The following is a 13628-nucleotide window of genomic DNA, read 5'->3' as shown; positions in this document are numbered from 1 at the left end:
CGCCCCAACGCTAGAGTTTAGCGATAAGGGGGAATATCCCCATACGGTGGGGCCTCGTGCGCACGCGCCTTGGCCAGGGTGGTGGAGTGCTGCAGGACGAGGGTGGGTCGGGGAGGAGGGCAGCGGGAGGGGATGGTGAGTGAGCCCCGAGGTGCGGCCCCGGGGGAGGGCGGCTCAACCCCACCACCGCTAGCCCGGCTCCCTAGGCGCTGCGGCGGCGCGGGGCCTGCGGCGCGGCGTCGTGACGTCACGGTGGCGGCGGCCGTGGTTGGCGCAGGGTCCGCGGCTGCAAAGTGTGAATTACGCCGGGCTCGCGCCGGCGGCGGAGTGAAGTCAGGCTCCGGGGGAGGGGAGGGGAGGGGAGGGGGCAGGACCGCGGCCGGAGCTGGTGCCTGCATCCGAGCCCCGCGCGCGTAGGGTCTCGCTGCTGGCTCCAGCTGTGTGTTCTTGCACCGCTTTGCTCTGTTTTTGCTCCGTTCCTGCTCCGCTGCCCTCCCACCCCCCGCCCCGGACCCTCTCCTCTGGGCCGAACAGCCTGGGGACGCCGGGGTTCCCCCTCCGATTTGGCGGGTGCTGCCTTCGCTTGCACCCCGGGAGCCGGGCGCGAGCTGGTCTTCGTTAACTGTCGCCGCGGCCGCCGCAGCGCCTTCCCGCCGGTGTCCACGGCGGAGTGTTGGGGTGGGGGAGGCGTGAGCGCGGCTTCCCGGCCCGGGGTCGGCGCCCGCTCGCCCTGCCCCCGCCTCGGCCCGGCGCCCCCGAGCCGCGGCCCCTTCCCAGCGCAGGGGCCGGCGGCCGCGGCAGGGCGGGCGCCGCGCGGGGGCAGGGCGGGCGTATTCAATGGAAGTATGTTACCAGCTGCCGGTGCTGCCTCTGGACAGGCCGGTCCCCCAGCACGTCCTCAGCCGCCGAGGAGCCATCAGCTTCAGCTCCAGCTCCGCGCTCTTCGGCTGCCCCAATCCCCGGCAGCTCTCCCAGGTAAACGCCGCCGCCGGGGCCCCCACACTTGGGGGCTGCTCTTTTGTTTACCTCCTTCCACCTGGCTTCACCTCCGCGACCCCTACTCCCCAGTCCTCGCCGTTCACCCCCCCGACCAGCACTACCCGTTGTTTGGGGATGTCTAGGCTGACCCCCCTCGATTCGAGAGGCTTTTCTTTGATCCTCGGGACTCAAACCTCACCCCACCCCCCACCCCGGCCTGCTCGATGCTGGACCCGGGTGGGCTCTGGGAACCTCTTCGTACCCTCCCCAGGCGCGCCCCCCTCTGTGCCCAGCGGCTTAAGGGTCCGGAATGACTTAAGTCGTCTTCCTTTTCTTGACTTCTCAGTCTGGAAGTTGGGCCTCTTTCTTACTTGTGGTCCTGGGCACACCTGGCCACCCCGCACCCCTACACACCTGTGCTGGATTTGCGCCTCCCGCGCGCCCCGCGGTGCTGGGATAGTCCTGCAGTTCTCCGAACAATAGGCCGATTCTCGGTTGCTCGTCTCCCTACTTACTCGATTCTGTGGATGGACCCTAAGTGAGGTCGGAGAAACAAGTATTCACAGTGCCTCCTCAAAGCTTCGGTTTCCGGAAGGTTGATAGCCAGGAATCAGTTTTATTTTTAATTTGATAAGATTTTTAAGAGAAAAACTACTGATGGAGCACTCACAGGAAGACTTTGTTTTGAATGGTCCAGTACCAGTTGCTCCTGAGAATTTCGGTTTTTTGGTTTTTTCCCCCGTAGTGATGCTGTTGGCCCAGCCTCTTATTTCTGGCTGATTTTGATTGCCAGATTTAAAATAGGGAGGACAGAAGAATTTTGTTTACATTTGAACTGATTGCCCTCCATTTCTGCTGCCAGAACGTTACATGTTAATGATCACATTTTAAGTCACATATGTTTGTTTTTCCTGTTGATTAATATTAGCTTCTTTTATGGGAGCATATCTCCCCCCCCACACACACACAAGTATATTGTAAGTAACTTGAACCCGGTCTGTATTTCTTTTTTTTTACTGGCACCTGATAGAGATTTCTTAGAGTAGATGTGTCCAGTAAATATTTGTCATTTGCTTCTTTGCCTAAATAGTTTGGCGAGAGAGAGCAGAAGCCTATATTTGGGTTTCTCTGAATTGTTTTTATTTAAAATCAGACTTCTTTCACAGGACAAAGTGGTATGCTAATGAGGTCAGAGTCAACTTGTAAAGATTACTGTAAGTGACATTTAAAAATAATGTTATGTAGTTATTTTGAAAGTTAGGTCCATGATCTGCCCTTACAGTACTGCTTAAAGCATTTTCAGGTTCCAAATTTTAAAAAATTGATACTAATGGATTAAAAAGGTTTTTAATGGTAGTAACTCTTTTTCCTTTCTCATATCAGTAGCGCATGACTAATACTCATTTCCGGTTCAGTCTAAATGTTATAATGAAGGCAATCAGTTATCACTTGTAAAATTATAAAAGGTGAATAAGGTTAGTTGTGCTCCCCAAGGAGAAAATGAATGATATCGGAGATTCCAAGGGAATTAATACAAGTAAGGCTGATGCCAGGGGTTTTACCTGATGCCTTAATTAATCCTCAGAGACCAATTTTAAGCCCCATTCCTTCTTAATTCATTTCCTACCTTTAGATATAAATGGGTAATGGAATTTTAAAATTGATTGTGGCAGATAAAGCAAATATTGGATAGTCACACTGTAATGCCATGCCATACTTAGTCGCTTAGTCGTCTCTGACTCTTTGGCATCCTTTGGCCAGGCTCCTCTGTTCGTAGGATTCTCCAGGCAACAATACTGGAGTGGGTTGCCATTTTCCTTCTCCAGGGGATCTTCCCAACCCAGGATCCAACCTTCGTCTCTTGCATTGCATGCAGATTGTTTTACCTTCTGAATCATTTGGGAAGATGACTATACTTACTCTTAAAACTTAAAAAAAAAAAATTGTTTGTACCCCAAAGTGACGTGTACAGAAACTTCTGGTTCTCCTGAATTTTCAACTTAGTGATGGCCAACATTAAAATGACATTAAACTTACCATGGTGCTGAGTGGGTATGTTTATCATTTTCAAATTTTTTAATAATCATTTAATACTAAAACATACATCATAGTGATTTGTTTTAGGCCAATGGGAATTTGTAATAGACTGAAAAAGAGACAAATCTTGGAACCTTAATCAGAGCTTCTAAAGTAAATATTTGGTTAAATCAAAAGCTTCATTTACCCTTGAATCTTGAGTTTCTAAGTCTAGAGCTACAGGAATTATAAAAAGTTTAGGTGGTTTTGTAGTTTCATTGAAAAGACTTGAGGAAACCTGTTCTTGTTTTTTTCCTCCTTAGGTACTAAGTAGAAGTCATTTTAGAGTACTTCTATTTTTTTTTTTTTTTTTAGAGTACTTCTATTTTAAAATATGTTCACAACTAGCAATCTTTTCATTTTTCAATTTTTACTTTCATATTGGAGCCCAGTTCATAGTAGGGACTTAGTAAATACTGGCTGAATGAGTGAATAGCTAATGCAGTTATCACTGACTGAGCCTCAGTTGAAAATAGGAAATCAACATAAAGACTTTCATCCAGGTCTAGCAGTAACTGATTTATCCAAAACTTGCTTTGGAGTTTGTAACTGTAGACTTTTTAACAGATTCAGGAAATCAGAAGACTCTGAGCAGCCAAAGGAGATTTGGAGATCCTCTGAGTTCTGACAAACTCCTTTTCCAAGTAACGGCACATTTGCAGGGGGCTTGGAGGCTTCTGGAGTCAGGTTTACACTGAGAGCGGCAAAGGTTGACAACTGATGCACCATAAGCTCAAGACTGCAAGAAACACTCTTCAAAACCAGCATCTTTGAAAAAGTTTGGCATCTTAAGTGTCTACAGCACAATCATGTTTTTGACATTAGTCAAAATAGTATTTAATAGAATCTGTTTTTAAAAGTTTAAAGATTGATACTGTTTAAAACAAACAAAACCTCCAGTTTGTGTTGGTGCTTAAATGGGAAAGCATGAGTTATCTGGAAAGTTCATTTATGTGGAGCACCAGTTCTCCCAAGGATGCCAAGTAAATGAGGCATTAACTTTTTGTTTTAAAACAGGTCATGTACTACTTTCTTGAATGGTTGATAATGAGGTTTTTGAATTATTTGAAAAATAAGGATAATAGATTTTTGTGTGTGTGTGTGGCCATTTTGGGGATTTTTGTTAGCTGAATTTAAACATTTCTCTCGCAGAATACCTTTGTTATTTGGAAAACAAAAATGTGAGACCAGAAATTATCTTGTTCACCACTGTGGCCACAGTGCTTTTCATAGGTAGGTGCTTATTAAGTGTGGAAGTTGAGTTAGTATATTGGTAGCATGCCAAAACAGCACTGCTGCTGCTGCTGCTGCTAAGTCGCTTCAGTCGTGTCCGACTCTGCGACCCCATGGACTGCAGCCTACCAGGCTCTTCTGTCCATGGGATTCTCCAGGCAAGAATACTGGAGTGGGGTGCCATTCACGTGGGATTATTTCAATCAGATTTTGTATGCACTGGAAACGAATCTAATTTGGGTGAGAAATCTGAGGTGTTCAGTTTTTTTAAAATGATCATAAGTCTATGGTATGTATTATTATTGAACAAAATTTGGGGATCTAATGTGCAAACATGTTTTTAGTACTGTAATAAGCTAAATTTGATTTCTGATTTAGCATCTATATCTTTTTTATAGACTTAATTTTTTTAGAGCAGTTCTATGTTCATGGCACAATTGAGTAGAACATGGAGAGATGCACCCCTCCCCTGTTAACATCTCCTACCTGTGAGATATTTTATCATTTGTTACAGTTGTAACATTTGTTACAACTGCTGAACCTACCTCTGCACATCATTATCACCCAGAGGTGCATCCTTTGCCATAGGGTTCATTATTGGTATCTTTTTTTTTTTTAATACAGAAACTATTTCACAAATATTTACTGAACACCTTCTGTGAATGTGTTAGGTACTGAGAAAATGCAAAGAATTAGTTAAAAAAAAAAAAATCATTTGTGAGCCTGCCAGCCTAACCAGGTTTTTCTTTTTGAAGCCTTGCCGTCCTTATTCATAAACATTTTTAACTTGTAGTCATAGTGTACATCTGTCATCCTTAGCAGTGTTCTTAGTATAGGAAAGATTATCAGAGTCCTGTGTGTGCTGGAACAGTTCAGAGCCCCTTGGAAAACAGTTGATTCCTCCTTGAAGAAGCTTACAGAATTTTGGTGAGGAAAATGGTATGGTTATATGTGATATACTTGTCTAGTGGCATTATCAAGGTGTCATGAGACTACAAGAAGGTAAGCTTCACTTGGTAGTTCCTTAGGCTAAGGTTAAGAAGATATTTCTGGGTAAATGGGTGCATGTAAGGGAGAAGGAGAGACATGACACAGCTAAGTAGATGAATAGACTATCAGAAGAAGTTTTTCTGATGATGGCAATGTTTCCTGTATTATCTAATAGTCAACAGTCATGTATCAGGGCCTCCCAGCTGGTGCTAATGGTAAAGAATCCACCTGCCAATGCAGGAGTTGTGGGTTTGATCCCTATGTCAGGAATATCCCCTGGAGAAGGAAATGGCAACCCACTCCAGTATTCTTGCCTGGAAAATGCCATGGACAGAGGAGCCTGGTGGACTACAGTCCATGGGATCACAAAGAGTTGGACATGACTGAGCAGCTGAGCACACACACACAGCCATGTATATAGCTGGATGAGCACTTGAAGTGTGGCTAGTTTTGACTGTGGGTTTGAATTTTCAGTTGAGTTCTGTTTAAATAGCTGCATGTGGCTATTGGCTCAGGTATTGGCAGATGTGGTGCGTAGTTGTAGTTGATGGTGGTTAGTGGTGATGCGATGTTGATCTGTCAGTAGCTCATTCTTTGGATGCTAAATGTAAGAGTTCCTTTCGGGCTGTTGCTGTTATCTGCAAAACTTCATTTAATACCTTCATGCAAGTTTGATCAGGTCTTTAGAGTGAAATCACTTGATTGGGTCAGGAGGTAGGAAAGCTTTTTGACTTTCTCGAATCTTCACTTTTATGGTTCAAAGATGAATGAGCATATCTCTTTCCAATTGTATAGTATGCAGTCGTGATACTATATGTTAGATAAACATTTAAAATATTTTATAAACACTTAAGTAAATGCTTTATTGCTTCCGTAGATGTGCTGTGGTACACTGTTTGTTTTCACTTGCAGTAAACAAGAGTACACTTTCTGATATGTTTTTGTACATTTGCATTTCCTCTTTTGTGACATTTCCTCTGCTTCAGTTCAGTTCAGTCACTCAGTAGTGTCCAACTCTTTGTGACCCCGTAGACTGCAGCACACCAGGCTTCCCTGTCCATCACCAACTCCTGGAGCTTGCTCAAACTCATGTTCATCGAGTCAGTGATGCCATCCAACCATCTCATCCTCTGTTGTCCGCTTCTCCTCCCACCTTCAATCTTTCCCAGCATCAGGGTCTTTTCAAATAAGTCAGCTCTTCACATCAGGTGGCCAAAGTATAGGAGTTTCAGCTTCAGCATCAGTCCTTCCAATGAACACCCAGGATTGATCTCCTTTAGGATGGACTGGTTGGATCTTCTTGCAGTCCAAGGGACTCTCAAGAGTCTTCTCCAACACCACAGTTCAAAAGCATCAATTCTTTGGTGCTCAGCTTTCTTCACAGTCCAACTCTCACATTCATACATGACTACTGGGAAAACCATAGCTTTAATTAGATGGACCTTTGTTGGCAAAGTAATGTCTCTGCTTTTGAATATGCTGTCTATGTTGGTCATAGCTTTTCTTCCAAGGAGGAAGCATCTTTTAATTTCATGGCTGCAGTCACCGTCTGCAGTGATTTTGGAGCCCCCAAATATAAAGTCCCTCCTTTGCATATCCTGTGCTTATTTATGGCTGCTGTTATCTACCTAATAGATGGTAAAGGTGCACTGTTTCAAATGTTAGCATAGCTGCAAGGCTCTTCACTAGCCTGTGTTCAGAAGCCAGTGGGGAGGATGATGGAGGGGGCGGGGAGGGTCGTGTAGCCAGTGGTGAACCAGGGAGTGATTCTGTTTCTGAGACTTTCTTCCTGCCCACTAGGCACTCCTTTGGTAGGAACCTTGGTTTCATTGTTCTGTTTGCAGAAAGGGTTCATAATTTGATTTAAATTCAGTGCTCCCATGTTTGGGCTTTTACTTCAAAATAAACGTGTGTGTGTGTATTTATACTGCAAATACCTGCTCCCACATAATATTAATGTAAATTTATAGTGTATTTGGACTGTAGTTTTGACTGAAGATTAGGGTGTTGAAATTGTTGGTTTATACGTTGTCATCAGGAGCATGTGTCGTCTGTGGGATGTGAAAGGTTGAGAGGTTTTAGCCCTTTGTCCAGATTTTGTGGCTTTGTTGCATTGCCTAGAGTTCTGTCAGTTGTATATACTGGATACTCAAAAGTTCTTTTTTAAACATGGAAGCCCTGCTAGAGGTAAAATATTAAGCCCTTTACAGGAGTTAGGAAGATCAGGGGGCTCACTTTAGGGGAAAACAGGGAGGGATGTGTGCCATCCATTCTTTTTGAAGCAGTTTGATAAGACTTCTGCTAACTCTTCCTTCCCTCCTTCCCTTCATTCTTTTCAAAAAGGGTTAGAGCAGTTTTAGAGAATTGAATTCTTTTCTGAGGATGGATACAGAGACAAGCTCGGAAGAGGAGACCTAAAGAAAGGGAAATAGACAAAGTTTAGCTTGACTCAATTTTTGTCTAGAATCATTAATAGTTATAGAGACCTTAGGAAATTTTACATGATAAAGATCCCTCACTGCATGCAGATACTCTTAATGAATTTAATTTTTTTTGTCTGTACTATAGACTGTGTATCACATTTGCTGTGTTTTTGTAAAATCTTTCTAATTTTTTTAGAAATCTCTTGACTCATTATCTTTTTTTCACTCAGATCTTTAGTCAAAGTTTTCTGGACCTTCTTACATTCCCTTTGACCACTCCAGAAAACTTCAACAATTGATTTTTATTCTTCTAATTAAAAAAAAAAGTCAAAACCTATTTTATTATTGCTACACATTGTTCATATTTTATCATTTGAATTGAGAGAAATTGAGTGTTTATTCTCTTCCACATTTAAATGGTCTGTTCTTGCCTGAAATTAAGGTAAATTTTTACGTTGTTGACAAATACACCTTTCAAAAGATTATTCATGAGTGAATGATACTTTGTATGGTTGCATTCGGGTATAAATGTTCATGTGATCAGGGTATGGGGAAAGGAATAAAAATTATATTTGTAGATGAGCCTTCTAAGCATGCAGGGCTTCATTTTGGCTGCTGGCAGAGAGCCTTCTTAAGGGACCAGTGCCACTGATCTTGTGATGGACACGAATCTCTCCTGCTTCTAATTTTGAATGGGAATTTAGGATTCTTGCTCCATGCCTCCACCTGCTGGTAGGGATTGGCGCTTCGTTTTCAGAAGATGGCTAGAGGGAGAAGGCAGGGACAAAGGCAGGGAGGGCATAGTTTGGGAAAGAAAAATTGTTAATTAGGTGACTAAATTTTGGCCAAACCTACTCTCTTTCTCAGAGTTTTGAGTAGACCAAACTTGGGCTCAAGACCATGTAAAGTACTCAGCAAACAGCACTTAATGAAGAGGCAGTAATCTCTCTTTAATATTAATTATAATTATTTGTTTTCACTTATTGAGTACCTCCTATGTGCCAGATACTATAATTGATGTTTTCAATCTTTATAAAAGATTACTTTATGAGGTAATAGGCAGTACTCCCATTTTTACTGAGTGAGTAAAAACTGAGCTTAGAGACGTTAGATCCCATTTTTACTAAGGAGTACATAAACTGAGTTTAGTACTTGCAGTTGCCTTGCCTGAAGCATCAGGCAAGATGTTGGAGAAGAGCCTTTGATGTTCCAGAGTCTTACTTTCAAACTGGTCTGCCTCATTGGTGAAGGCGAGTGAAATATAGTTAGACTTCTGGGTTTATGGGTTATAGATTTTGTTGACTCACAGATCTGGATAAAGAAAACATTTGATGATTTGAGACAATTGTTTGAAATGATAACCTTCACTATGGTCTTCTCATTTCATATCTGGAATATTTTGTCCTAGACGCCATGTTCTAGGGGGACAAGATTTAGCCAAGTCATACTGTGAAGACAGTGACTAGGGTGGTGAGGTGATTTGAAACTGTATTGTTTGATATGTGATGGAGGAAATGGAAGGCATTTAGTCTGGAGAAGAAAAGACTCAGGAAGGGGTGGTAATGGAGGTGGGTAGTGGCTGTTGAGAAGTGATGGAGCATTGCTGTCTTCTAGTATTTGAATGATTGCCATGTGAATGAGAAGAAAAGGATTAATTTAGATTTTGCTTTGGTTGTATGTTCTCAATTGCAGTGCCTTTTTCTTTGTGAGGTCAGTTGCTAATATACGGGAGGAGACCCAAGCTTAAAGTTGTCTCTTGTCCAAGGCAACACAGCCAGGTATTGAAAATAAATTCACCTCTGGGTCATTCTGACCCTTAAAGCCCATGCATTCTCTTCTACTTCCTCTTACTATCTGGGGAAAAAAAGATGTTACCTGAGGGTAGATAAGGACCAATAGATAGAAACAATAGAAATAGAAAGGGAGTTCTTATATTTAACCATACTAGTAATAAAAGAGATGCTTGTTAAAAGAATGATACTGACTTTTGTTTTCACATTGACAACTTTTTAAAAAGTAAGTGTATAGCTTGAAGATTGTACTCATGCAAGCTGCTAGTAGGAGTCTAAGTCATTTTAAGTTTTCTGAAAATTAATTTGACAATTGAATAAAATTAATACTTTTGCCTGATAATTTCCTTTTGGGAATCTGTACTGAGCAAATAACTAGAAATTTAGATAAAGATTAATAATCTTCAGGGATATTCATCATGTATTTATCACTGAAAAATTAAAAACCTAATTTCAGATCAGATCAGATCAGTCGCTCAGTTGTGTCCGACTCTTTGCGACCCCATGAATTGCAGCACGCCAGGCCTCCCTGTCCATTACCAACTCCCGGAGTTCACTCAGACTCACATCCATCGAGTCAGTGATGCCATCCAGCCATCTCATCCTCTGTCGTCCCCTTCTCCTCCTGCCCCCAAATCCCTCCCAGCATCAGAGTCTTTTCCAAGAATTGGTTAAATTATAGTATTCTTCTGAGTATATGATATTCTTTACATTGTGTGACTACTAAAATGCATTGAATTTAAAGTATATATTGTATGGTTTACAAATGGCTACATAAGTTTTAGTATTTCCTGTTATTTCTGTATTACGTACCTACTTAAATAACTTGGAAGAATTTGAAGATTATTTAATTGCATGAAAAATTGTTTATAGCAACATTAAGCTAGCAAACAAAACCTTGGCGTTTTAAAAAAATTTTGTGTTTAAAAATAAATCACAAAGCATAAACATTCACACACATCGAATGCTTGCAAAAGAGGGCTGGGGGCGGGGGGTGTGGAGCCAGTATATATCCCAAAATGCTAATTGAGGCTATCTTTGGATGGTGAAATTATAAGTAACTTAACTTCTTGTTTAGAAGTTTATGTAATTTTACATGTTCTTTTAGCATGAATCTCCTTTTTAAAAATTTATTTTTAATTGAAGGATAGTTGCTTTACAATGTTGTGTTGGTTTCTGCCATACATCAACATGTATCAGCCATGGGTGTGTTTATGTTCCCTCCCTCTTGAACCTCCTTTCTACCTCCTACCCGGTCCCACCCCATCTAGGTCATCACAGAGCACAGGTTTGAAGTCCCTGCATCACAAAAATCTCTTTTTTAACTACAGTAATCCTAGAAAAAGTTAAATAAGTTGTATTTGGGCTGGATCTATGATCGAGATGTCCAGAGAAGAACACCTCATGAACACTGCCTCGTGAGATTATAAATTCCCAAAAGATACTTGGATGAAGTTCTTGTGTAGGGGTTTCACTCTTCTGATTCCCGCCGACTTCATGATTCTGTGATTCTTTGGTAACTCATTTGTGTGATTGGCAGGCATATAGCTCTCTGGTAATGATAAAGTGGTTTCACTCTCCATGGGAGGTGTTGGGAAGTACATTTAAGTATAGTTATTGTTTTAAAGAAGAGCTATTTGATGACAGCCTGTGAAGAGATTTTGAGCAGTGGTAGTGGTGGAAGGAATAGAAAGGAGGAGTTAGATCCTAGGAACTGATTTGATTTGAGAGGTTAAAAACAAACCAACAAAAATTTTGCACCTTTTAAATTTGGGAGACCAAGTAGTTAGATCATGAGGCTAGTTAACAAAAATACAAAAGAAGAGGCAGATTTTGTTTTTCTTCTTTTCCTCTTTTGTGTATGTGTGTGGAGGCCTGGGCAAGGGTGGTAGAGTGCATTTTATGTTCACATTAAATATGTCGAGTTCAAGTGTTTGGGGAGCCATCCAGGTGAGGATGTCCAATAGGCAGTATCTTAGGATAAAGGTTAAGACTAACAACATATTTTGACTTTTACCACAAGGGTTTTCAAACATTTTTTTGCTCACATCCCTTTGAAAAACTTGAAAAAAGACTGGCTCCCTTTTTACTCATCTAGAACTTTTCTTCCAATTGTCAGTATTTGTAAATGATGTAGATTTTGGTGTATTACTTAAACCGTGGTATGAGCAAGCTCTTAATTTCAAGTCAGAATTTGTATATTTCTTTTCTCTTTGACCTCATTTCTATTTGATTGTTTCTGCTTATCCTTAAAATGCTTTCAAGTATAAAAGAATAATTATCAGTCACAGTATACTTTTGTACAACAAAAGCAAATCCATTCATTAATTTAACAGATGGAAATAGAAAATATTTTAGCAGTGTCACCATTTCTTCTGAGTTCTATGCAAAAACAATTATAATTTAAAACATTTGAAATTTTCTGTGTCTGTAAGGCTATGTCAAATTTATTTTGGCTTGAGTTGTTGATATAGTGATAGCCAGTAGACATTCAAAATAACATGTGAGTTATAAAATTTATAAGTATTAAATAGTAAAAATTTAATGGGAAATGAATTTTATTTTAATCATTTTATTAATAGTTTTTATCTATTTATAAATATTATTAGAAAAGATGAAGTTCTCCATTGATTTTCTTCTTTCTTACTTTAATAGTGGAAGTATTGAGAAGTCTCATTTATAGATTTAGCAAATGGACTTGATCCTCTTTCCATTTTCATGATAGTAGGAGCTGGTGACTCCTTGACTTGAAAAAAAAAAAAAAAAAAAAAACGTTGATACACAGTCCGGAAAGCAATTAACTTTTTCAACATGAATGCTTTAAACTCTCCTTTGGGCTCCTCAGCTGTTGTCAGGCCCCAGCTACACAGGAAGTTTTAGGAAGTGTGAGTTACCCCTGGTAGAAGAGGAAAGATGAAAGGGCAGAGGAGGTAAATGGAAAGTGTCAGTAGAATGGTTCTAGAACATTGTACATTTGGAAGCTGAGAACCTAGAAATCGATGGCCTTGAAACTCTCCATGCCTAGGTGCTCCTCAGGATGCGTGTGCCTGACCCAGTGTGTTAGCCACTGTTTACTGTATTTCACGTTACCTTGTTGCTGTATTTTATTGTTCTCCATAGGGATGCACAAGCTAATAATTTACTATATCGATAAGTTAGTCAGAAACGAGTTACTGGCATATAGTAGGTATTCAAAATGGTTTATTAAAATGGAATTATAGTCCTGGTTTGATGTATGGAGGAATGCACTACATTGTTAATGGAAAAATGAACTGAGTTTGGAGGCAGATAGTCTACAAAAAACATTTTGCCCATTTCAGAGCTGAGAAGGTAAGCTTTCTGCTATAATATTTATGACCTGGAATCATAGAACATCAAAGTGAGAGGAGTCTGGGCGAGTCAGCCCCCCAGCATCTAGCTGAGTAACTGGAACCAAGGGGGTTAAGCACATGCTGGGCAATGTGAAGTCTCTTCAGCTGAACACCCTGATTTTGGCTATTCCATTTTTGCTTGAACACATTTGGAATGAGAAGACTACTGCTTTTTAAGGCAGTCCATTGCAGTGTTGAAAGGTGTGATGGGTTGAATAGAGTCCACCAGAAATTCATGTCTATGTGGAAACTCAGAATGTGACCTTATTTGGAATGAAGATCTCTGTAAATGCAGTCAAGATGAGGTCATATGGGTTAGGGCAGACTGGAGGCTAAGAAGAGGCAGGGACCCAGAGAGCCTCTGACACACAAGAAAGCAAGCCATGAAGAGCGAGCAGAGACTGGACTCATGGCAGCTGCGGGCCAGGAGCTCCAGTGCTGGCCGAGCCACGTGGGAAACCACTACACTGCTGGGAGGACTCCTCCCTCAAGCCTTCGTTTATTCAGAGCAGCACAGCCCTGCCCACACCTTGATTTTGGACTGCTAGCCTGCAGACGGAGAGTAAATATCTGTTGTTGTAAGCCACCGTGTTGGTGGTCCTTTACTAATACACACAGCTTTGAACGTTTTAAAATGGGTTTGTTCCTTCTTGCAATAGTCAGGAGTTTATGGAGCACTTTTACTCTGCCAGGCATTTGGCTTGGTTTATCAAAAATAAATAAGACATGCTTCCTGCCTCCATTCTTAGAGTTCGTCCATCAGGAAA

At 41.4% G+C, this 13628-nt stretch overlaps 1 protein-coding gene and 1 long non-coding RNA gene across 5 annotated transcripts in view; both read left to right on the top strand.

Annotated features, from left to right (window-relative positions):
• The first annotated feature begins 321 nt into the window (after window positions 1-321).
• PDE7A (phosphodiesterase 7A) overlaps window positions 322-13628 on the top strand; it is a 114044-nt gene continuing 100737 nt past the window's right edge. For 3 of the 4 annotated variants that reach the window (XR_011570588.1, XR_011570587.1, XR_011570589.1), the window contains exon 1: window positions 322-975. Coding sequence is in view for 1 of the 4 variants with exons in the window: in XM_019973729.2 (XP_019829288.2) it covers window positions 838-975 (138 nt within the window). In the remaining 3 variants the exon portion in view is untranslated. The remainder of the gene's footprint in view (window positions 976-13628) is intronic. The other variant, XM_019973729.2, reaches the window with a different exon arrangement.
• LOC139186906 (uncharacterized) lies at window positions 984-12300 on the top strand. Its single transcript, XR_011570590.1, has 2 exons — window positions 984-8026; window positions 8094-12300. It is a non-coding gene; the product is annotated as an uncharacterized lncRNA (long non-coding RNA).

This window comes from Bos indicus, chromosome 14, assembly GCF_029378745.1.
Source record: "Bos indicus isolate NIAB-ARS_2022 breed Sahiwal x Tharparkar chromosome 14, NIAB-ARS_B.indTharparkar_mat_pri_1.0, whole genome shotgun sequence".
Classification (NCBI taxonomy): Eukaryota; Metazoa; Chordata; class Mammalia; order Artiodactyla; family Bovidae; genus Bos; species Bos indicus.
Note: the sequence above shows the minus strand (reverse complement) of the source record. Positions and strands in the feature narration are given on the sequence as shown.